The following is a 24,897-nucleotide window of genomic DNA, read 5'->3' on the forward strand; positions in this document are numbered from 1 at the left end:
GGAAGAGGGAAAGATTGAAGAAAGACTGACGCTGATTGGTAAATTGGCTAGTTGTAGGATTTTAGAGACCAGCTGAAATTGATAGCCCTTCCTTGATGCCCTTCTTGAGGCCCTTCTTGAGGCCCTTCGCAAAGGCGCTCTCGCTAAGGCGAGCGCCTTTGCCGCTCGCCTTTGCCGCGCGCCGAACGGCCGCGCGCCGTTGGCTCGAGCCCTTTTATGGGGGGGAGATCTGCTGTGACGTCGGGGAGGGTGGGCGGAGTTACCAGCGCGTCCCGTCCGCCTCCTCCTCCGACTCTGGTGATTTCAGCGCTCCTCTCCGCTGCCCTGCTTTGCCTCCTCCGTCACTTTTACAGTCCTCCGCTGCTTTTTTCTCCCCTTTCTCTGTCTCCTCCGCTTCCGTATGCTCTCCGCTCCCTTTCTCCGCCTTCACCTCCTCTCCGTGACTCTCCGCCCCTTTCTCCGCCTCCCTGCACGCTCTCCGCCCCTTCCTCCGCCTCTCTGTATGCACTCAGCTCCTCTCGCGCTGCTATGTGCCTCCTTCCTCTCTCTCTGCTAGATCAGCCTGCCTGCCCTCTCTCCCTGCAAGCACCCTCTCGCCTCTCCCTCGTGCTTGCCTGGCTGGTCTAGTGTGGTGAGATAGACTTTCTCACCACAAAATCTGAGCATGGACTGTCTATTGTATGTTAAAATGTACAGCGCTGTGTATGCCTTTCAGCGCTTTAGAAATAATAAATAGTAGAAGTAGTAGTAAAATCTTCTACATCCTGGAAATTGGGAATTATTTGCTCAGGCGTTCAGCTCTTTGTATAAAGGTGAGATTTGCTAGAACTAGACCTCATGGCCTCATCTTGAAATTCAAAGCTTCCTAGCTTCTTCAGCAGACGCAGGGAGTGGCAGTCAGAGGCGGTAGCAGCGTTGCTTCTTTCTCGCCTCTGGTTTCTCTTTTTAAGTGTTTTCCCCTGGCTGATGATTGGATGGATTTGCCATCTCAAGCTCGCTTTCCTTGCTATGCGGATCTGATGAGTCTTTCGACGGCCGAACTGTTGAGATTCCTGATATCTCTGGATTTATTCACCTAGGGTCCGATCAACATGGATATTCATCCTATTTTGGTATTACGACCTAGCTTTTGAAAAGTCATGGCTGACGTGTAAGGGTTATACGAAGCAGGTTACTGAGTACCTGATTGTAAAAACCGCTTAGATAACCTTGATAAGCGGTATATCAAATCCTAATAAACTTGAAACTTCTCCAGATGATACAGACGTCTTCAACTGTGGCTTATGCTTCCGTTTGTAGGCTTTTCCTTTCTTGGGTACTTATCAACATTGGCACCCTTCCAGAGTTCTATGATTTATATTCTTTCTTTTTTGGCACAAACGTACACTTATCTAGAGAATGACACGGGGAAAAAATCTGTCCCCGTCACTACACCGTCCCCGGCCCACCATCCTCTGCACACCATCCTCTGCACTGCCCCGTCACCGCCGTTCCCTTCACCGCCCCGTCACCGCCATCCCTTTCACCGCCCCGTCACCGCCACTGCCATCCCATTCACCGCCCCGTCACCGTCCCCGTCTAGCACCCATCTTCTTCCCTCCGCTCCCCCATAGTCTGGCATCTGTCTTCTTCCCTTCCAGCATCTTCTCCCCACTCTGCCTTCCACATTTCCTTTCAGGGTCTGTTCCTCTCTACCCTCTTTCAATGTTTGTTTTATTCCTTTCCACCACCACCCTTCCCTCCCTCCTTTACCATCTGTTCCTTTCTACCCCCCTTCTTTCATATCTTCTATCAGTCCCCCCACCATCACTAGCAGTCTCTCTTCTCCCTTACCATGAGCAAATAGAACTTCTGAAAATTGTATTGCTGAGGCATTATTTCTAGTACGCCTTTTTTTCCAGATGGATAATGACATCAATTTTATAATTCTTACTGTCTGCTCTGATTTCATTCACAATTTGATTTGTGTTTTGTACCTGAGGATTCCATGAGGCATTTAACCTTTTCCTGTCTCTTCTGTGATTTCAAGTTGATTTCTTTAATAATGGAGTCTCAAGGCAGTAGCAGTTTTCTATTTTGGGCTCTTTTGACATTGTTTAAGGGATTTCTTGTACATTTGGTGCTGGTCTTCTTTGATGAGGTCACTTCAGAATCTATTTCCAAGGAAGAGAAACCCCTTTCACCCCCTCCTTCCTTGTGTGAGCCGCGCGGTCCCCGCAAGCAAGTAATTTTATATCATTTTCATTCTATTCATTCATAGAAATTAAAGTCTAGATAATGCCAGTCACATAACAAAACATGATTTTACAAAAATAATTCCCTGCACAGTCAAGCCTGCAAGGATTACTAGATGTCTTTCAGCAGCTCCCCTCCCTCCCTCCCCCTTACCTTTGTGGCCAAGTCAAAATGATCTACCAACAATAAAATTTTAAAAACACAAAGCACACTGTACGCAGAGAAAATGTTAATTATCATTCATATTCCGCGGGTTTTCAAAGAGGTCAAGGCAGATGACTTTATGCAATGTCACCACAGTAACAACTATACAAAAATAGACAAATATTCCCCCTCCCTTTTTACTAAACTGCGATAGCGGTTTTTAGCGCAGGGAGTTGCGCTGAATGCCCCACGCTGCTCTCGACGCTCATAGGCTCCCTGCGCTAAAAACCGCTATTGCGTTTTAGTAAAAGGGGGCCATAGTGCAAAATATAGACAGCAGATATAAATTCTCAAAACGGACACATTTTGATCACTAAGTTGAAAATAAAATCATTTTTCCTACCTTTTTGTCTGGTGATTTCATGAGTCTCTGGTCCTTCTTCTTTCTTCTCCTGCCCCCCCCCCTCTTTCTTTCTCTCTCCCCCTGGCTCCCCTCTTTATTTCTGCCTTTCTTTCTCTCTTCCCCTGGACCCCCTCTTTATTTTTGCCTTTCTTTCTCTCTTCCCCTGGCCTCCCTCTTTATTTCTCTCTCCCCCTAGCCCTCCTCTTTCTTCTGCCTTTCTTTCTCTCCCCCTTGACCCCCTCTTTATTTCTGCCTTTCTTTCTCTCTCCCACTGCCCCCCTCTTTATTTTTTCCTTTCTTTCTCTCTCCCCCTAGCCCCCACAAAGCCATCGTGCCAATTTCTCCACTTCCACGATTCTTTCCCTACCCTCACCCCCAAGCCAGCAGCCGATTTCTCCCTGCTCCTTCCCCGATGTCCTGAACTTCATCGGGCAGCAGCAGCATTCACAATTCACTGCTGTTGCCCGCTTCAGGCCTTCCTCTCTGTCGGGTCCTGTCTTCATGAAAACAGGAAGTAGGCAGGACCCGGCAGAGAACAAGGCCTGAAGCCGGCAACAGCAGCGAATTGTAAACGCTGCTGCTGCCCGAAGAAGGTAATGGAGCACGAGGCAGACCGCTTCTCCCCCCTCCCAGCTGAACCCCCGCTGACCCTCCTATCTCCCCCACTCCGTGAACCTTTCCGACCCTCCCAGCGAGAACAGCAAACCTCCTTCGCGGCTTTCTCCTCCCTCTGCTGCGTCACTGATGATGTCATCAGTGATGCGGCAGAGGGAGGAGAAAGCCGACGCTACTGAAGGGAGGTTTGCTGCTTTCGCTGGGAGGGTCGGAAAGGTTCATTTGGGGGGGAGAGATAGGAGGGTCAGCGGGGGTTCGGCTGGGAGGGGGGAGAAGCGGTCTGCCTCGGTGCTCCAAGGCCTGGCACCATTACCTTTTTCGCCCCTCCCACCCCCCCCCCCCCTTGGTACGCTACTGCTCTCCAGCTCTCCTTAAGTTTGCCGGTTTTCTTTTTCGGTGACCGGCACGCTTTCAAAGAGCCGCGCATGCACAGCTGCTCAAAGTACAATCTTCTGCTCTGCTGCAACTTCCTGTTTCCGGTTGGGTCAGAGCAGAAGATTGAATACTGAGCAGCCGCACGTGTGCGGCTCTTTTGAAAGCGTTCCGGTCGCCGAAAAAGAAAGCCGGCAAACTAAGGTGAGGTGTAGAGAGGAAGCTGGTTAAACGATCGAGCCGGCGTGCAGGTGGGGGCTGCAGGAACTGCACGATCCTTTATGCCTCACTGCGGTGACAAGACCATTCACCGCTCCACGGGGCGGTGATGGCCTTGTCCCCGTCCCCGCAGAGGCTGCTAATTTTCATTCCCCGTTTTTGGCGGGTTACCCGCGGCTAAACCGCCACCGTGTCATTCTCTACACTTATCCCTCGTTATTCGCGGGGGATAGGGGCAGAGCCGGACCGCGAATGGCGAAAAACCGCAAATATCCGGCTCTGACCCACCCCTGCCTCCCGCCTTCCCCTGGCATCCTGGCCTTACCTGGTGGTTTAGCTGGTTTTCGGGGCAAGAGCGATCTTCCTACTCTCCTGCCCCGTGCAGATAGCCATTAGGAAATGGCTGTGGGGAGTTCCCGTAGTCTCTCCAGGTAAGGCCAGGATGCTGGGGGGAAGACATAAATATGGGGTTTCTTTTTCCCTCCTCCTCCCCCCCAAAAAATAATTGTGATTATCCCAGGACAAGCAGGCAGGTATTCTCACTAGTGGGTGATGTTATCCGACAGAGCCCTGATACGGACGTCTCACAAGCATGTCTTGCTTGAAGAAACTCAGAAGTTTTGAGATGCCCGCACCGCGCATGCGCCAGTGCCTTCCCGCCCGATGGTCCGGGCGTGTCTCCTCAAGTTCTTTTTCTTCCGTGGAGCTGAGAAGTTTACTTCAATTCTGCGCCCATTGAATCTGTTTTTTGCCTTCTGTATTGCCGCAGGTTGGGTTCTTTTGGCTCTCCCGTGCATTTGTTTCTTTCTTTGATTTCTTTTTTCAAAAAAAAAAAAAAAAAAATTTTTTTCTTCAGACACCGGGTCGGCTGCGTGGCTGGGGCCCCGCGCCTTCAACGTTGCGGCGGAGCTTTTCCGGCCTATGTCCCGGCCGATCACCGGTTTTAAAAAGTGCAGCAAGTGCCAGCGCGCGATTTCGCTCACGGACCCGCATCGACGCTGCCTACAGTGTCTGGGTCCGGACCACTTTCCGAAATCGTGCAGGCCTTGCTCCACTCTGACGGCGCGAGCGTTTAAGCGCCGCTGTCTGCTGTGGGAGTCCATGTTCAAGATGGAAGCTTCGTTGGATCCTTCAGCTTCGACATCGACTGGTGCTTCGACTCCTTCGGCGAAGCCTTCTGCCTCCCCGGCTGCTTCGGGCCTTCTGAAACCGGCCTCGACCTCGGCGCCGGTGCCTTCCTCCGTCTCCTCGGAACAGGTATCGACCCCTACAGTTCCACCGGTGGTGCTTAAAGTGCCGAAGGCTGGCAAGCAGAAGTACGCGGCACCGAAAGAGCGCGGAGACCGTGCGGAAGGGCCCCCTTTTGGTGCGGATCCCTCCATATCGGCTTTGTTGCGGTCCATTCTGGAGGCTCAGTTTGTGGAACTCATGACCACCATGGGTCCCCGGCTGATTGCCTCGATCCAGGGTGACCTCCCAGTTCCGGCTCCGAGGGGCGGGCCGCCCCCTCCTGCTCCACCGCGCTGCTCGACCTCGTTGCTCGGCGAGGAGGAGCGGCGGGCGGTGTCCGGTTCCTCGAGGCGGTCCTCGGGTGGTGCCATGCCTCCCTTGGAACCAATTCCCTCGAGAAAGGCCTCCCTTAGTGATATGCCTCCCTTGGAGCCTATTCCCTCGAGGAAAGCTTCCCTTAGCGACTTGCTTCCCTTGAAACCTATTACCCCGCCCCATGACACTGTGTGGCGTCCACCTTCGAGGCCTCACAGTCCTGGGCATAGCAGGAAGCAGGACGAGTCCTTCCGAACCCCCTATCAAGCCTGGGCGGCTTCTGGGGAGGCACCGACTCTTCCGCCTCTCCGATCGACGGCCTCGAGTCCTATCTGCTCCTTGGAGGCTTCTGGGGACCAGTATTCTCACAGAAGGGCTCGATCCCCTTCCAGGCATCGAGAGGGGCATCGATTCAGACACTCTTCGAGGCATTCCTCTCGGCACTCGACCGTCTCGCCTCAGAAGAAATTGCATCTGATGGGGTATTCTGCTTCGGCTGGGTCTCCTCCGGGCTCGGAGTTCGAGGACCCCGAGGTGTTTTACTCGCCCTGTTGCTCTCAGGCTTCTGTGGAGCCCGAAGCCTCAACTTCTTCTAGTCCTTCTCGAAGACCGGCGCTGGCGGACCAACTGTCCTTTTCCTCGTTTCTCAGACAGATGGCGGATGACATGGACATTACCCTCGATGCTGGGTCTTGATACTCCAAGGAGTACCTCATCCTCCGGCCGAGTCCTTGCGCCTGCCTCTGCACAAGCTCCTCGACCAGACCTTCATGAGGTACTTTGAGTCTCCTTACTCTATCCTTGCGGTCTCTGGAAAATTGGATGCTCGGTACCGCACGGTGCATCATAAGGGCTTCGTGGGACCTCAGCTTTCTCATCAATCCCTCCTGGTCGAATCCTCGCTCAAGCGGTCTCATCCTGGCCAGGTGTATGCTTCGGTGCCTCCGGGCCGCGAGGGCAGGACCATGGATAAGTTTGGCCGACGCATCTATCAGAATTCTATGATGGCGTCCCGAGTCCTGAATTATAATTTCCACTTTGCCACCTACTTGGAATTTTTTCTGCCTGTGCTTCGGAAATTCACGCCCTACATCGAGTCCCAGGCTCGGTTTGAGTTTGAGGAGGTAGTTGCTTCGCTGTCCCAGCTTCGTCTTCAATTGATGCAATCTGCCTATGATGCTTTCGAGCTCTCGGCCCAAGCAGCAGCCTGCTCTGTGGTGATGCGCCGTTTGGCCTGGTTACGGACCATTGACATGGACCCGAATCTTCAGGACCGACTGGCAAACGTCCCATGTGCTGGGACGGATCTTTTTGACGAATCCATCGAGACAGTCACGAAGAAATTGTCTGATCATGAAAAGTCCTTCCAGACCATTCTTAGGCCGAAGCCTAAGCCTCGGCAGTCTCGACCACAATTGATCTATCAGCGGCGTTATCAGCCGAGGCAAGCTCCTCCTGCGAGGCAACCTGCGAAGCGGCAGCCTCCTCAGAAGGCTCAGCAAAAGTCTCAGCCGTCTGCTGTCCCTAAGGTTCCTCAGCCTTTTTGACTGTCTCGTCGAGGGCATAACCAGCCTCGTTCTGCCTCCCCCTGTTTTTCCCATCGGAGGGCGCCTCCATCATTTTTATCTTCGCTGGGAGGCCGTAACCTCCGACCTCTGGGTCCTTACTATCGTCAGGGAGGGATACTCTCTTCAATTCCATCGGGTCCCTCCGGACCACCCTCCAAGAGAGTATCCTTCCAACTTGACACAGACCGCCCTTCTTCTTCAGGAAGCCCAGGCTTTGCTTCGGCTCCGGGCCGTCGAGCCGGTCCCTGTGGACCAACACAACCAGGGGTTTTACTCCCGGTACTTCCTTGTTCCGAAGAAGACGGGCGACCTGCGACCCATTTTGGACCTCAGGGTCCTCAACAAATTCCTAGTCAAAGAGAGGTTTCGCATGCTGACCCTTGCTTCTCTCTACCCCCTCCTTGAGCAGAACGACTGGTTATGCTCTCTGGATCTCAAGGAGGCCTATACTCATATTCCCATTCATCCGGCCTCTCGCAAATTCCTCAGATTTCGGGTGGGACATCTGCATCTGCAGTATCGAGTGCTTCCATTCGGTCTGTCTTTGTCTCCCAGAGTCTTCACGAAGTGTCTGGTAGTGGTGGCCGCTGCACTCCGGAACCAGGGTCTTCAGGTATTTCCCTACCTCGACGACTGGCTCATCAAGGCTCCCTCGGCCTCAGGGGTCATCTCGGCGACCCTGTCCACGATTCTGTTCCTGCAGAGTTTGGGGTTCGAGATCAACTTTCCCAAATCTCATCTACAGCCTACACAGTCGCTCCCCTTCATCGGGGCGGTCCTGGACACCATTCGTCTCAGAGCATTCCTTCCTCCTCAGCGCATGGATGCTCTTCTTCATCTCTGCCAGTCTGTGTCTTCTCACCAGTCCATCTCAGCGAGACACATGATGGTCCTCCTGGGCCACATGGCTTCTACAGTTCATGTGACGCCGTTAGCCAGACTCCATCTCAGAATTCCTCAGTGGACCCTGGCATCTCAGTGGACTCAGGTGTCGGATCCGTTGACTCGACACATCATCGTCACTCCTGCTCTTCGGCAGTCTCTACTTTGGTGGATGACCTCTTCGAATCTATCCAGAGGTTTGCTGTTTCACTCTCCTCCCCACCAGAAGGTCCTCACAACCGATTCCTCGACCTATGCCTGGGGAGAGCATCTGGATGGGCTTCGCACTCAGGGATTCTGGACCAGTGCGGACAGACTCCATCAAATCAATCTTCTGGAGCTCAGAGCCATCTTCAATGCTCTTCAGGCATTTCAACATCTGCTTCACGACATGGTGGTCCTGATTCGCACAGACAATCAGGTGGCCATGTATTATGTCAACAAGCAGGGGGGCACGGGCTCGGCCTCCCTCTGCCAGGAAGCTCTCAGAGTCTGGGATTGGGTGGTTCGCCACAACGCCTTCCTCAAAGCTGTCTACATTCAGGGGAAGGACAATGTCCTGGCGGACAACTTGAGTCGTTTACTCCAGCCTCACGAATGGACGCTCCATTCCACACCTCTTCATCAGATCTTTGCTCAGTGGGGGACGCCTCAGATAGACCTCTTTGCGGCTCCCCACAATTTCAAGCTGCCTCAATTTTGCTCCAGGATCTACACTCCTCAACGCCTCGAGGCAGATGCTTTTCTGCTGGATTGGGGGAATCGCTTTCTGTATGCGTTTCCTCCATTTCCTCTCATACAAAAGACTCTGGTCAAGCTGAGGTCCGACCGCGCCACCATGATTCTGATTGCTCCTCGGTGGCCCCGACAACCTTGGTTCTCCCTTCTACTTCAACTCAGCAGCAGGGAGCCATTTCTCCTTCCGGTGTTTCCTTCACTGCTTACTCAGCATCAGGGATCGCTACTTCATCCCAACCTGCAGTCTCTCCACCTGACAGCTTGGTTCCTCTCAACGTAACTCCTCGCCAGTTTTCCCAGGCGGTGAGGGATGTCTTGGAGGCTTCTAGGAAGCCTGCTACTCGTCAATGCTACTCCCAAAAATGGACTAGATTTGCTTCATGGTGTATTTCCAATTCTAAGGAGCCTCAGCGAGCCTCCCTATCCTCTGTGTTGGACTATCTTCTACACTTGTCTCAGTCTGGTCTTAAGTCGACCTCTATTCGAATCCACCTGAGCGCTATTGCGGCTTTCCATCAGCCTCTGCAGGGGAAACCTCTCTCTGCTCATCCTGTGGTTTCCAGATTAATGAAAGGACTTTTTCATGTCAATCCTCCTCTCAAACCGCCTCCAGTGGTTTGGGATCTCAATGTTGTCCTTTCTCAGCTTATGAAACCTCCTTTTGAGCCTCTGAGAAAGGCTCCACTAAAGTTTCTCACTTGGAAAGTGGTTTTTCTGGTGGCCCTCACATCTGCTCGCAGGGTCAGTGAGCTTCAGGCCTTGGTGGCGGACCCACCTTTCACAGTATTCCATCATGACAAGGTGGTCTTCCGCACTCATCCAAAATTCCTACCTAAAGTGGTCTCTGAATTTCATCTCAACCAATCCATTGTACTTCCAGTGTTTTTTTCCAAAGCCTCATTCTCATCCTGGAGAATCAGCTCTACACACTCTGGACTGTAAACGTGCTTTGGCTTTCTACTTGGATCGCACCAAACCACACAGAACTGCTCCTCAACTTTTCGTCTCCTTTGATCCAAACAAGTTGGGACAACCTGTATCGAAGCGCACCATTTCCAACTGGATGGCGGCTTGTATCTTTTTCTGCTATGCCCAGGCTGGATTACCCCTTCCCTGTAAGGTCACAGCCCATAGGGTCAGAGCAATGGCGGCCTCTGTAGCCTTCCTCAGATCGACACCGATTGAGGAGATTTGTAAGGCTGCCACTTAGTCCTCGGTTCATACATTCACCTCTCATTATTGTCTGGACACTTTCTCCAGAAGGGATGGACAGTTTGTCCAAACAGTGTTACAAAATTTATTCTCCTAGGTTGCCAACTCTCCCACCATCCCATTGAGGTTAGCTTGGAGGTCACCCACTAGTGAGAATACCTGCCTGCTTGTCCTGGGATAAAGCAATATTACTTACCGTAACAGTTGTTATCCAGAGACAGCAGGCAGCTATTCTCACGTCCCACCCACCTCCCCTGGGTTGGCTTCTCTGCTAGCTACCTGAACTGAGGAGACACGCCCGGACCATCGGGCAGGAAGGCACTGGCGCGGGCATCTCGAAACTTCTGAGTTTCTTCAAGCAAGACATGCTTGTGAGATGTCCGTATCAGGGCTCTGTCGGATGACATCACCCACTAGTGAGAATAGCTGCCTGTTGTCCCTGGATAACAACTGTTACGGTAAGTAACATTGCTTTATGTGAAATCGCGAGTAGGGGAACAGCGAATGGGGAGGAGAAAGTGTATTGCCAAGGGCTTAGCATTCAATTCCCTTCGGCTTCAAGTTGCAATCTTAGCTTGTTAAAAGGGCTAGGTTTCTCGCTCTTTGATTACTTCTCAGCTTCATGTAGTTCAGTTCCTAAATGGAGTACAGTATATTCGTATACCTCTTAGGAAGCCCTGTCCGGAGTACAGTCCTAAGGTACTTCTTCGCAGTGTATAGAAGGCTTCATTTCAACCTTGTCTTTTGAGACTCTAAAAGGCTGTGACATTGAACATGGTGTTTCTTGTGGCCATGGCTTCAGCTCGGCAGTTGTACGGCGGGGATTCTTATTTCTGATTTACAAATTCTGGGGTGTCAGTTCAGACAGTACCACAATTTCTTTCTAAGGTGATGTCATCCTTTCTTTTATGCCACTCTCACTTTTCCTTCCTTCTTCCTGGGAGGAGGAATGGGGAGGCGAGCTTTTCTTCACTGCATTTTAAGTGTGTAGCATTCTTCGCAATCTGTAGGTTTCTAATGACTTATAGTCATTTTAGATCACCTCTTTGCATTCTTCAAGGGATGCGACAAACATATGGCAGTGTCCAAAGCCTCCATCGCTTGAAGGGTCCAGGAGGCCATTCTTTATGCTTACTTGATGGCAGGGCAGCAGTTGGCGGAAGAACTTCATGACCATTCAGCCAGAGCAATGGCGGCTATTTGGACATAGTGCAGTGGTTTTTTCCTTGGAGGAGTTTTGTCATGTGACTACTTGGTCTTCCAAGAATACTTTATCTCAGCATTACCGGTTGGATGTAGAGGCGCATGCGGAGGCAGCGATTAGTGCTTCAGTTGTAGCGGAGGTGGCATTTGCTTCCCACCCAGATTGAGAATTGCTTTGCTACATCCCATTGGTCTCTGGATTCATCTGCTACTGTTGCTAAGGAAGGAAAAATTATGTTCTTACCTGTTAATTTTCTTTCCTTTAGACGCAGCAGATGAATCCAGAGCCCCACCCTTTCTGGATAATGACTGTCGTTTTTTTCTTTTGTAATTTTCGAAGTCTGTTATTATTGATAGTTCTATTCTGTATTATTACCTTTTGAAATTTGTTATGGGAAAGAAGTTTTTTACATGCTAAGCATATTGATGGTTACGGATTTTGGGCAAGGAGCAATACGGAAGATGCAGGAGGTGTGCCAGCCAATAGGACCACCTGTTAATCAGTTTCTCTATCTCCACCTGCTGGTAGATGTGTGCTATCCCCATTGGTCTCTGGATTCATCTGCTGCGTCTAAAGGAAAGAAAATTAACAGGTAAGAACATAATTTTTACTTTCCTCTAGCAGATGGTGCAGGTGCATCAAGATAATTTAGTCTGAGTAGCATAAGTGTTGCTTCCAGGGAATGGTTAATAGACCTTCCCCTGATCAAGCCCAGAGGTGTCTGTTCCTCAGTGACCCCAAGCTGTAGTCCATTGGCAGTTGATGTTGACCCCTGCCTCATCTGGCAGGGGTGAGTAGATGCCCCTCTCCCCCTCCATTGTCAGCTGTTATACCTCAGGGCTCCTACCTGCAGACATTATAGAAAAAAAACTTTTTGAAGGAGAAAGGAGTCTGTCTTTTTTTGGTCATGGTTGTTTGCTTCTTAAATACCAAATACCCCACCACAAAAAAATAAAATAAATAAAGGTAGCTGAGGTAACTTACCGTATTTCCCCATATATAGGCCGCGACCTAACTGAGACTAGCCTTACCTACGTACGTTCTGGTTCAGCAGGAACCTGTCCAACTTTATCTTGAATCCCTGGTCAGCCTCTGCGTGAAGAAGATATGATATTGCAAATATGTGAATACTTATGTAGAGATTTTTTTTTCTTCTTTTTCATATTATTTCATTTTGATCTCTATTTTTTGTGCAAATCTTATTGGACAGCTTTCCTACCTCCGTCTTGTGACTAAGTCTGGTATTTACATTGTTTGCCAGAATATCTACCATGCTTCAATATCTCATGCCATGTCTGCCACACAGTGTTTGCTGTTCCATGTCTTCTATGCTGTGATTTATCACGCATGCTTGCTTTACCAATTTTGCCAAGTCATGTTATTATGTTACCCATGCTTTGTAATACTAGGCTCACCATACTATTTCTCATCATACCATGTTTATCATTTTAGGTTTTACCAGAATGCAATGTTGGGCCAACAGAGCTGGCAATTATAATTTCCATTTTTTTGTTTTACCTGAATTATTTGGTCAAGCAACTTGCATCTTTTCAAAAGTATATTCCATTTCATAAACAATCGAGATGCCAACAACTCATTGCTTCAACTTTTCAATTTTGGAAATATATGGTTCACACTACTTATGATACTTTTGAACTTACATCACGAGCAGTGGCCATGTTGGTGGCCATGAAGCGCCTTGCCTGAACATGATGTAGATCATCAGGACCGCTTGGCCAATGCTCCCTGTCCAGGAGATGAGCTTTTTGGTCCATCAGTGGATATGACTACTCAAATTCTATCTGCTCATGAGACCAGATGGGACACTTTAGTTAAACCAAAGAAGAAGCCTCAACTGCTCCGTACTTTCAAGCCAGCTTCTTCGTACCAGCACAGGTTTTTCGCTAAGCCTACTCCTCCTGCTCCTTCTCAGCCTAGGAAGCAAAAACAGCAACCACGTCAGCAACCTAAACAGGCTGCTCAACAAAAGCCCACACAGTCTTTATGACATGTTCCTCAGGAGCATAGCCACAGTTCCCATTCTCCAACCGCTACCTCAACCAATCGGAGGGCAGCGTCAACATTCTGTAAATGGCTGGGAGCTCATTATCATAGATCTCTGGGTTCTAGACATCATTTGTCAGGGGTATGCGCTCCATTTTCATACCCTACCTCTGGATCATCCTCCAAGAGAGTCTATTTTGAATCCGATACAGTCTTCTCCTTTCATTCAGGAGATTAATCCCTCTTCCTTCTCAATGCCATCGAAGAGGTTCCTTTTATCTCTACAGAGTCAGGGATTCTACTCCCGGTATTTTTTAATCCCAAAAAAGACAAGAGGTATACGACTCATTCTAGATCTCAAAGATCTCAACAAATTTCTAGTTTTAAGAGAAATTTTGGATGCTCTTTTTTGCCCTTTTTTTATCCACTTCTGGATCAGAACTACTGGCTGTGCTTTCTGGATCTCAAAGAAGCCTACACACATATACTAATTCATCAGGCTTCCTGCAAGTACCTTCATTTTCAGGTGAATGGACGTCATTACCAATACAAGGTTCTTCCTTTCAGCCTGGCATCTTTTCCAAGAGTCTTCACGAAGTGCCTGATTGTTGTGGCCGCATTTCTCATATCTCACGGGACGTCATTACCAATACAAGGTTCTTCCTTTCGGCCTGGCATCTTCTCCCAGAGTCTTCACAAAGTGCCTGATTGTTGTGGCCTCATTTCTCAGATTCCTGGGTCTTCAAGTCTTTCCTTACATGGACAACTGGTTGATCAAAGCTGTGTTATCTCAGGAGGTAGCTCTGGTAACATGTCAGACCATTGCCTTCCTACAAGTTTTGGGATTCGAAGTCAGTTTTCCCAAATCTCGCCTAATTCCGACGCAACATCTTCAGTTCATTGGGGCCATCCTCGATACTACTCAGAGCGTTTCTCCCTCCAGAGTGCCTGAACAATCTTCTCATCCTCTGTCAACAAATGTTGAAGGTACACACCATCCTACGAGGTCACATGACTTCCACATGATGGTTCTCCTGGATCACATGGCTTCCACAATTCATGTAACTCCTCTAGCAAAGCTACATCTTCGCATTCTTCAGTGGGCCCTTGCTTCTCAGTGGTCTCAAGCGACAGATCATCTCTTTCAACATATTTCTGTCACATCATCTCATCAGCAGTCACTTAAATGGTGGATGACCTCCAATCTATCAAGAGGTCTCCTTTTTCACTTACCCCCCCCCCAAAAAAAAAAAAAAGGTGATAACAATGGATGCATCTTTTTACGCCTGGGGCGTACCTGGAGGGCCTTCAAACACAAGGTCATTAGTCTGCCAGGGAGCGGAAGTTTCACATCAATTTCCTCGAGCTCAGAGCGATATATTATGCTGTCAAAGCTTTCCAGCACCTCTTGAGTCCTCAAGTCCTCTTCCTTCGCAAATACGATCAAGTGGCGATGTACTACGTAAACAAGTAAGGAGGCATGGGCTCTCTTCTATTATGTTAGGAATGAGAGGAGGGGGAAGAAAAGTAAGTCCTTGTATTGATACAGGTGAATAGAAATAAGCCCTTTAGGTAGAACTAAAATAAAGGTGAAGAAAAATGGAAGAACTACCCTGCCTCCAACCCCTGCTATAATAAACCATTGTATTAAAGGCCTAAAAATGATTCACAAAACATTCTGACTATAATGGTCAGCTGTTGTGCAGTAATTGGGAAATAACCTGCTGAGAGCAGCAAGTCAAGCGAAACTCATGATAAGCAAAACAAGCGGAACTACTGCAGCAAATTTGCAACCTATCTCTGAAAACAGGTGTGATTCCGGAGGATTGGAAGATAGCCAACGTTACGCCATCTTTAAAAAGGGATCAAGAGGGGACCCGGGAAACTACAGACCGGTGAGTCTGACCTCGGTTCCGGGGAAAATGGCGGAAGCACTGATAAAAGAAAACATCGATGAACATTTTGAAAGAAACGAACTTCTGAAAACCAGCCAACATGGTTTCTGCAGGGGAAGATCGTGCCTGACTAACTTACTGCACTTCTTCGAAGGAATTAACAAACAAATGGACAGAGGAGACCCCATAGACATCATATACCTAGATTTCCAGAAAGCCTTTGACAAGGTGCCTCATGAACATCTACTCCGGAAACTGAAGACCCATGGGGTGGACGGAGACGTGCATAGATGGATCAGAAACTGGTTAGAAGGTAGGAAACAGAGGGTAGGGGTGAAGGGCCACTATTCAGACTGGAGAAAGGTCACGAGTGGTGTTCCGCAGGGCTCGGTGCTCGGGTCACTGCTTTTTAACATATTCATAAATGACCTAGAAACAGGGACGAAGTGTGAGATAATAAAATTTGCGGACGACACCAAACTATTTAGTAGAGCTCGGACAAAGGAGGACTGCGAAGAATTGCAAAGAGACTTGGACAAACTAGGGGAATGGGCAGAGAGATGGCAGATGAAATTCAATGTTGGGAAGTGTAAGTATTGCATGTGGGAAGCAAAAACTCGAGGTATAATTATTCGATGGGAGGGATGTTTTTGAATGAGAGTACCCAAGAAAGGGACTTGGGGGTGATGGTGGACATGACAATGAAGCCGACAGCACAGTGCGCAGCTGCCGCTAAGAGAGCGAATAGAATGCTAGGTATAATCAAGAAAGGTATTACAACCAGAACGAAAGAAGTTATCCTGCCGCTGTATCGGGCAATGGTGCGCCCACATCTTGAGTACTGCGTCCAGTATTGGTCACCATACCTTAAGAAGGATATGGCATTGCTCGAGAGAGTTCAGAGGAGAGCGACACGACTGATTAAGGGGATGGAAAGCCTTTCATACGCTGAGAGATTGGAAAAACTGGGACTCTTTTCCCTAGAAAAAAGAAGATTAAGAGGGGATATGATAGAGACTTACAAGATCATGAAGGGAATAGAGAGAGTAGAGAGGGACAGATTCTTCAAACTTTCAGAAAATAAAAAAACAAGAGGGCATTCGGAAAAGTTGAAAGGAGGCAAATTCAAAACTAATGCTAGGAAGTTCTTCTTTACACAACGTGTGGTGGACACCTGGAATACAATTCCAGAGGAAGTTATAGGGCAGAGTACAGTACTGGGGTTTAAGAAAGTTTTGGACAAATTCCTGCTGGAAAAGGGGATAGAGGGGTATAGATAGAAATTTACTGCACAGGTCCTGGACCTGTTGGGCCGCCGCGTGAGCGGACTGCTGGGCGCGATGGACCTCGGGTCTGACCCAGTGGAGGCATTTCTTATGTTCTTATGTTCTTAAGTGAAACTCACCCTTTTTGCATGACAACAGGCACCACATCTGCTATGATATCATAAAAGGATTAAGACACATCCTGATCAGCATCCTGATCAAGAATATAAAAGTACATTATTTTGCAAGAATATCTTGTGACAAACAGGCTTTTACTGGCCGATGGCTTGAAATTGCTGACAATGATGATTAAAATGGCATATGCGGGAAAAGATAGCTTTTCTGGTAAACAGGGCGCACGTATAACATGACACAAATATTGTAAACCAATTAATGAATTAACAAGTGTAATGATGTGAGTAAGATAACCAATAAAAACTAATCATGTGATTTAGACCAACATGGTGCTGGCCACCTAGAAATGTATAAAAACAGGCCTTTTAGAGGAAATAGGCAGAACAGACACCGGAAGATCTTCAGGCCTGATCACGCTCCGTTACTCTATATGCTGAAAGATTTGTTCTCGTAAGCTGTTATTGATTTATTAATAAATATACTTATTGATTAACAACAGTGTAAAGTCTCTTCTTAGGTGTAGGCCTGAATAGCTGGCCACAACCTCAGGAGGCTCAGAAAATCTGGTTTTGGGTGACGACTCACAGCATTTTCTTAAAGGCTGTCTACATTCAAGGGGAGAAGAATTCCCTGGCAGACAACCCAGCAGAATTCTTCAGCTTCATGATTGGACTCTCAACTCTGCAACTCTCCATCTCATCTTTACTCAATGGGGCATTCCTCAGGTGGACTTATGCAGCTCCCCACAATCACAAGTTGCCCCAGTTTTGCTTCATACTTTACTCTCCTCACCGTCTGGAAGCCAATGCTTTTCTCCAGGATTGGCGGGCCTGTTTCTATGTGCATTCCCTCCAACTCCTCTCCTGTTGAAGACTGTTCAAACTCAAACGAGAGTCAGCCACCATGATTCTCATTGTTCCTCGGTGGCCCCGGCAGCATTGGTTCTCCCTTCTACTTCAGCTCAGCACCAGGGAGCCAGTTCCTCTTCCAATCTTTTCTACTCTGCTTACTCGGAAACAAGGATCACTTCTACATCCCAACCTGCAATCGTTATACCTGACAGCTTGGTTTCTCTCGGGCTGAACCCATATGAATTTATCTTTCTCAGCCTGTTCGTGATATTATTGATGCCTCCAGGAAGCTAGCCACTCAACAATGTTATCAACAAAAGTGGACTCTCTTCTTCCTGGTGTCTCCTTCATCATCATGATCCAACTTCCTTGTCAGTGGAATTGGTGTTGAATTATCTACTTTATCTGTCTGACTCTGGGCTTAAATCTATATCTATCAGAGTCCATCTCAGGGCTATTACAGCTTTTCACAGGTCAGTTGGGGGGGAACCTTACTGCTCATCCTTTGGTCTCCAGATTCATGAAAGGACTTTATAATGTCCTGTCCCCCCCCCCCCCCGAAAGCCTGCATGATCTCCCCCGAAGGCCTGGATGTTGTCCCCCCCTCCCACCCCCCCGAAGACCTGCATGTTCCTCCTTCCGTGCAGCATCCTCCAGCTTCCCCCCTGGCTTCCTGGTTTTACCTTTAGCTAATATGGAAGCCTGCAGAGAGGATTGCCGGTGCTGTAGCGAGCCTTGCAGGCTGCTGTCATCCTGAGCACCACGTTCCCTCTGCCACGATCCCGCCCGTCCTCTGACAGGATGACGGCAGCCTGCACGGATCGCTATAGCACCAGTGATCCTCTCTGCAGGCTGCCGTATTAGCTAAAGGTAAGACCGGGAGGCCAGGGGGTATCCAGAGTGTCACACCCGTGCTCTTGAGCTGCATAGCGAGCCCCCGGGATCGTGACAAAGTTCTCTGGACCAGCATGTCCCTTACCACCAAGGGACACTTCAGGACTTTGCCTGGCTTATTATAATAATAATAATAATAATAACTTTATTCTTGTATACCGCCATACCCAGGGAGTTCTAGGCGGTTCACATCAATTAACGGAACTGGTCAACCTTCCTGGGGAAAAACAAGCTGTTCTCCCTGGAGAAGAGGAGACTTAGAGGGGACATGATAGAAACCTTCAAAATCCTTAAGGGCATAGAGAGAGTAAATAAGGACAGATTCTTCAAACTGAGGGGAGCCACAAGCACTAGGGGTCACTCGGAGAAATTGAAAGGGGACAGGTTTAGAACAAATGCTAGAAAATTCTTTTTTACGCAGAGGGTGGTGGACACATGGAACGCGCTTCCGGAGGAAGTGATAGGCCAGAACTCTGTACAGGGGTTCAAGAAGGGTTTGGATAGGTTCCTGGAGGATAAAGAGATAGAGGGGTACAGATAGAACTTGAGGTAGGTTATAAAAGTGGTCAGAAACCACTTCACAGGTCGCAGACCTGATGGGCTGCCGCGGGAGCGGACCGCTGGGCGAGATGGACCTCGGTCTGACCCAGTGGAGGCAACTTCTTATGTTCTTAAACAAAGATCAGAGATTACAAACGGAATGACATCAATTTATCAAAGTTACAGGCAACGATGTGGTTGTGGTTAAAAGGATAGGGAGACGGAAGGGGGAGGGAGAAGAGACAGTGTGAGGGGGGGGGGTGGTTTCAGCCTAATAAGAGCATGCAAGGGAAAAAATCCAAGTCAGAATGCATCAAATCTTAGCTTTATTATGGTTACTGGTTTCACAAAGCAAAAATGCAGGCTTCAGCTTAGCAGTTTCAAAAAAACCCACATTCAACTTTGGCAAACATGAGCTTCTCATCCAGAGACAAACCCTCGAATCCAGTGTCCATGTTTTGTAAGTAAAACTAGGGGAATGGGCGACAAAATGGCAAATGAAGTTCAACGTTGAGAAATGTAAAGTATTGCATGTGGGAAGGGATGTTATTGAATGAGAGTACCCAAGAGAGGGACTTGGGGATAATGGTGGACAGGTCAATGAAGCCGACGGCACAGTGCGCAGCAGCTGCTAAGAGAGCGAATAGAATGCTAGGTATAATCAAGAAGGGTATTACAACCAGGACAAAAGAAGTTATCCTGCCGCTGTATCGGGTGATGGTGCGCCCACACCTGGAATACTGTGTCCAGTTTTGGTCGCCATACCTTAAGAAGGATATGGCGTTACTCGAGAGAGTTCAGAGAAGAGCGACACGTCTGATAAAAGGGATGGAAAACCTTTCATACGTTGAGAGATTGGAGAAACTGGGTCTCTTTTCCCTGGAGAAGAGGAGACTTAGAGGGGACATGATAGAGACTTATAAGATCATGAGGGGCATAGAGAGAGTAGAGAGGGACAGATTCTTCAAACTTTCAAAAAATAAAAGAACAAGAGGGCGTTCGGAAAAGTTGAAAGGGGACAGATTCAATACGAATGCCAGGAAGTTCTTCTTTACCCAACGTGTGGTGGACACTTGGAATGCGCTTCCGGAGGACGTTATAGGGCAGAATACAGTACTGGGATTTAAGAGAGGATTGGACATTTTCCTGCTGGAAAAGGGAATAGAAGGGTATAAATAGAGGATTACTACTCAGGTCCTGGACCTGTTGGGCCGCCGTGTGAGCGGACTGCTGGGCAAGATGGACCTCAGGTCTGACCCAGCAGAGGCATTGCTTATGTTCTTAAAGCATAATTCAGTCCCCTGCTTCTGGACTTTCTCAGTATTTTGAAACCCAGACCTCTTCACCAGAGCAGGTAGTTTTAAGAATATTTACTAAGAACATTTACTAAGCTGCTTATTCCCCAGCAGCTCTGCCAGAAGGAAAAAACTCCAAACAAAAACTGAGCAACAAAAGCAGGCAAGCATGTCACATGGTTTATCTTCAGCTCAACCTTTCCCCAAACAAACTGTTGTTCTGTAAGTAGGCATAACATTCAGAAGCGACTCGCTACTTCACAAGCAATGGTATCAAGCCCCAACAATATCAAAAGTAATCCAAAACTGGACTTGCTAACACTTGGTATACGAATGAAGCCCTCAGATACCTGTGCTGCACAGTGATCACATTAGTCACACTGAAGCGGCTATATACAGGTTTGCACGTTATCTTTCATCGGGCATTCATGCAATTCTTTTTAAAGTTTTAACTTAGGTGCTTAAACTTTTGTGCAAATAAACAGTCAAAAGCTAAGTTAACCAGCGACACTTATCTTTTTAGTGAATCGCTTGCTTGCTGAGCTTGAACAAGCGGCCCAATGGGACCCGTTTCACCAGTTAGGGCTTCTTCAGGGGTCTGTTTGTTCAACCGCGTACAGCTCGATCTGCCTTTGCAGAGCTAAAAATGGCACAAACTTAAAGTTCAATATAAAAGGAAAGAACTGCAGATCTCCTTCAAAAGCAAAACACTGTCTCCTCTGGAGGCTCAGAGATTGTAGGCAAAGACACAGCACCTATCTCTCACTGCATTTCTATATCCATTGGAAAAGCCTCAGGTCCTACCAGACTCTCCTGCGTGTCCATGGCTTTCCCTGGGTTTTGTTCCCAACTCTCAGAGGCAGAAACCAGCTCCTCTGCATCTACCATCTGGCAGTCAGTTTCCCTAGCCTCCTTAGGCTGGGGAGAGAAAATCTCCCCCTCTCTCGGGCTCCTGCCAGCTTCTGATTTCCACAGTTCAGCCAGGTTCTCACCTGCTTGCCTCCACTCGGCTTGCCTCCCTAGTGTTCTGCACTACCTCGTTTTAAGCTGTGGAGAGCCACTCCCCCTTAGCCTAGGTGGGGGAAGGGCCTTCCACCCACTGGCTTGTTCCATCTGGCTAAGTGCAGGTTCCTTTCCAGTCTTGACTCTTACTGGGATAGGCTTCTGGAAAGGTAGCAATCTCCTGGCAGGCTTTAAACTATGTGCAGCTTTCCTGCCTGTCCTTTCTCTGCCATACCTTATCTGTTGCCAACTCTCTGTCCCAGCAGTAGTCAGCTAGTTCTGTAGTTTGTGATTCTACTTGGTCAGCTCTCTTGCATAAGGGTATAGTGTATTTTTTCCCTATCTTTGGGACAAAACCCAAACCAGACTTGGGTTTGTCATAGACAAAACCCGAAACGGACTTGGGTTTGTCACAAAAGGATGCTGCAAAGGCCTATGCAGCACTTCCCGACTGACCTTCCCCCCCCTCGCACCCTAAAGCAGGAACGACAGTGTACAGCCAGCAAGAGGCAGCGCAACTGCTTCTGCTTTGAGGGTGGAGGGTTGGTAACTGAATCGGCGAGGCTGATTTTTTTTTTTTTTTTTAACGAATAGATTAGAAACGTAAATCGGACAGCGCTAATTATCAGACAGAAAACAGAGGGTAGGTTTAAATGGTCATTTTTCTCAATTGGGGAGAGTAAACAGTGGAGTACCGCAGGGGTCTGTACTGGGATTGGTGCTATTTTACTTATTTATAAATTATCTGGAAATTGGAACGATGAGTAAGGTGATTAAATTTGCAGATGACACTAAATTGTTCATAGTTGTTAAAATGCATGCAGATTGTGATAAACTGCAGGAAGACCTTAGGAAATTGGAAAACTGGGCATCCAAATGGCAGATGAAATTTAATGTGGACAAATGCAGTGATGCACATTGGGAAGAATAATCCAAATCATAGGTACCGGATGCTAGGGTACACCTTGGGTTCAGCGCTCAAGAAAAAGATCTGGGTGTTATCGTAGACAATACGCTGAAACCTTTTGCCCAATGTATAGCAGTGGCCAAAAAAGCAAACAAGATGCTAGGAATTTAGAAAAGAGATGGTAGACAAGACTACGACTAATAATACCTCTGTATTGCTCAATGGTATGACCTCACCTGGAGTATTGCGCTCAATTCTGGTCTCCTTATCTCAAGAACGATATAGTGGTGCTAGAAAAGGTTCAAAGAAAAGCAACCAAGATGATGATAAAGGGGATGGAACGCCTCTCATATGAGGAAAGACTAAAAAGGTTAGGGCTCTTCAGCTTGGAAAAGAAAAGGCTGAGGGGAGATATGATTGAAGTTTACAAAATCCCGAGTGGTGTGGATCAATTTATTTATTTATTTTCTTCATCAAGATTTACAAAGACTAGGGGACACTTGATTAAGTTAGAGTAATACTTTTAAAACTAATAGGTGGAAATATTTTTTTCACTCTGAGACTAGTTAAGCTCTGGAATGCATTGCCAGAGGATGTAGTAAGAGCAGTTAATGTAGCTTGTTTTAAAAAAGGTTTGGACAAGTTCCTGGAGGAAAAGCTCATAATCTGCTGTTGAGACAGACATGGGAGAAGCTACTGCTTGCCCTGGATCAATGACATAGAATGCTGCTACTATTTGGGTTTTTGCCAGGTACATGTGACTTGGATTGCCCTCCGTGAAGATGGGATAATGGGCTAGATGGACCATGATTCTGATCCAGTAAGACTATTCTTATGTTCTTATCTTGATTCTCTGGTCTCAAGATTTATAGGGTACCGACATGGACCATGTTTCATTCTCTGCTTCAGGGAACCCAAACCAGGATTCAAGAATTGCAGATTCCTGAGTATTTCAGTGAGATTCTAAACTAAACTTCAAAAATACCTGCAGTCACCTTTTTTGGGTCACCCTGAATTGCCTATGCTCTTCCCATGGCAAATTCCCCTTTTGGGCTGCACACTGTGGGATTTAGGCATCCATTGTTTCAGATGCACATGCAAATTCTAAGTGGTGCAAACTAATGCTTACAATCTGTGGTAAGCATCGAGTTATTGATGGCTAATAGCTCATTAGCCAATTAAGTTGTGTCACATCTCAACAGTGCGCCCATATATAGAATCCAGGCATATGTGTACATTTTGAAATATATGATCTTTACTCCAGACCTTGAGGGCCACCAACAAGCTAGCTTTTTAGGATACACTTTATGAATAAGCAGGAAGGAGAGGTGCATGCCTGCTGCCTCCATTGCATGCAAATCCTTATGTGTTATTGTTAGGGAAATCCCAAAAACATGACCACCTGGCAGCCCTCAAGAACTAGGAATGAAAATCAAGGATTTTAAAGCATTGAGATACAGATTAAGCAAATTGTTCCTCCTTTAATATACGATTTTACTTTTCCCCTTTCAGTCAATATTTGCACAGTTTCAGCACAGTCAAGAGAAGGCACTTCCTTCAGATGTTATGAGGCATGCCCTAGCTGAGAGCTTTAAGGATGAGCACCGCTTTCAGCTTGGCCTCATGGATGATGCAGCAGAATGTTTTGTAAGTACTAACTGCTAGCTTTTCACCCCTCTCCAGTATGGTTTTCTCTATTTGTATGATAATTAAAATTTTCTCTAAACAGCTGAAGGGGGTCCAGGCTTAATATTTTCCAGCTGAATATTGTCTAGCTATGACTTTGGGACCTTCAAGACTTAATTTATAAGCATTCCTCTTTTGAGGAAAATAGTCACTAGAAATCAAATCACAGAGCGTAAATAAAATTGTAAAGTGATTGCATTAAATTGTTTAAAACCGCAAGCTTGGATAAGCTTGGCATATTCAGATTGGTTCAAAGAAATGTTTATAACCAGTGTAATCATATCTTTAGATTTGCTTGGAGCCAAGCAACATTTTGGGGAAGTGGAGGGGGGGGGGAGAGAGAAAGAAAGACTATACTGAAAGGTTGGTATCCATCTTAACCAGGGTACCATAAAAGAGGAGAGTACTTTAAAACTAGAATATTGGTAATAGCTGATTCAGGGAAGTTGGAATTCCAGTAGACAGGCTGCAATAAAGGCAAACATGTCGGGTACCATTAAATAAAAGGCAAATGATCTGAGATTCAAAACTATTCCTGTGGATTGCTAGGCAGGCTCTAAATAGAAACGGCAAAGTTGATATACAAACAGTAAATGACAGCAAATAAAGACATGCTCAGTTGGAACTTCTCTCATATGAGGAAAGGCTAAAGAAGTTAAGGCTCTTAAACTTGGAAGAGACAGCTGGGGCGGGGAGGGGAGATATGATTGAGGTCTATAAAATCTTCAGTGAAGGAGAGGGGGTAAAAGTGAATACACTTCCCCCTCCCCATTTGTGGTTTCTGTACTCGCGATTTCACATAATCGTGATTTTTTTTCTGGGTAGGGGGAAAATTAAAAAACCCATATTTTTTACCTCCCTGCCACCTTCCCGGCCTTACCTGGTGGTCTAGCGGGCTTTTGGGGCAGGAGCGATCTTCCTACGCTCCTGCCCCGTGCAGATCGCCATGAGGAAATGGCTGTAGGAAATTCCCGTCGTAGTCTCGAGAGACTATGGGAACTCACAGCAGCCATTTCCTCATGGCGATCTGCAGGAGCGTAGGAAGATCGCTCCTACCCCGAAAGCCCTCTAGACCACCAGGTGAGGCCGGGAAGGAAGCAGGGAGGTGGGGGTGGGTCAGAGCCGGATAATCGCAGTTTTTCACATTCGCGGTCCGGCTTTGCCTGTATCCCCCGCGAATAACGAGGGAGAAGTGTAGATTTTTCACTCAAAGTATAAAGATGGGGGAGGGCAGTCAATGAAGTTAATTGAAAATGCCTTTAAAACAAGTAGGAGGAAATATTTTT

At 47.6% G+C, this 24,897-nt stretch overlaps 1 protein-coding gene across 3 annotated transcripts in view; it reads left to right on the forward strand.

Moving 5' to 3' along the window:
* Positions 1 to 24,897, forward strand: part of USP53 (ubiquitin specific peptidase 53) — a 262,672-nt gene that overhangs the window by 22,718 nt on the left and 215,057 nt on the right. For all 3 annotated transcript variants that reach the window (XM_033938073.1, XM_033938084.1, XM_033938093.1), the window contains exon 3: positions 23,438 to 23,572. In XM_033938073.1, coding sequence (XP_033793964.1) covers positions 23,438 to 23,572 — 135 coding nt within the window. The remainder of the gene's footprint in view (positions 1 to 23,437; positions 23,573 to 24,897) is intronic.

The sequence above is a fragment of the Geotrypetes seraphini genome, chromosome 1 (assembly GCF_902459505.1).
Source record: "Geotrypetes seraphini chromosome 1, aGeoSer1.1, whole genome shotgun sequence".
NCBI classification, from domain to species: domain Eukaryota; kingdom Metazoa; phylum Chordata; class Amphibia; order Gymnophiona; family Dermophiidae; genus Geotrypetes; species Geotrypetes seraphini.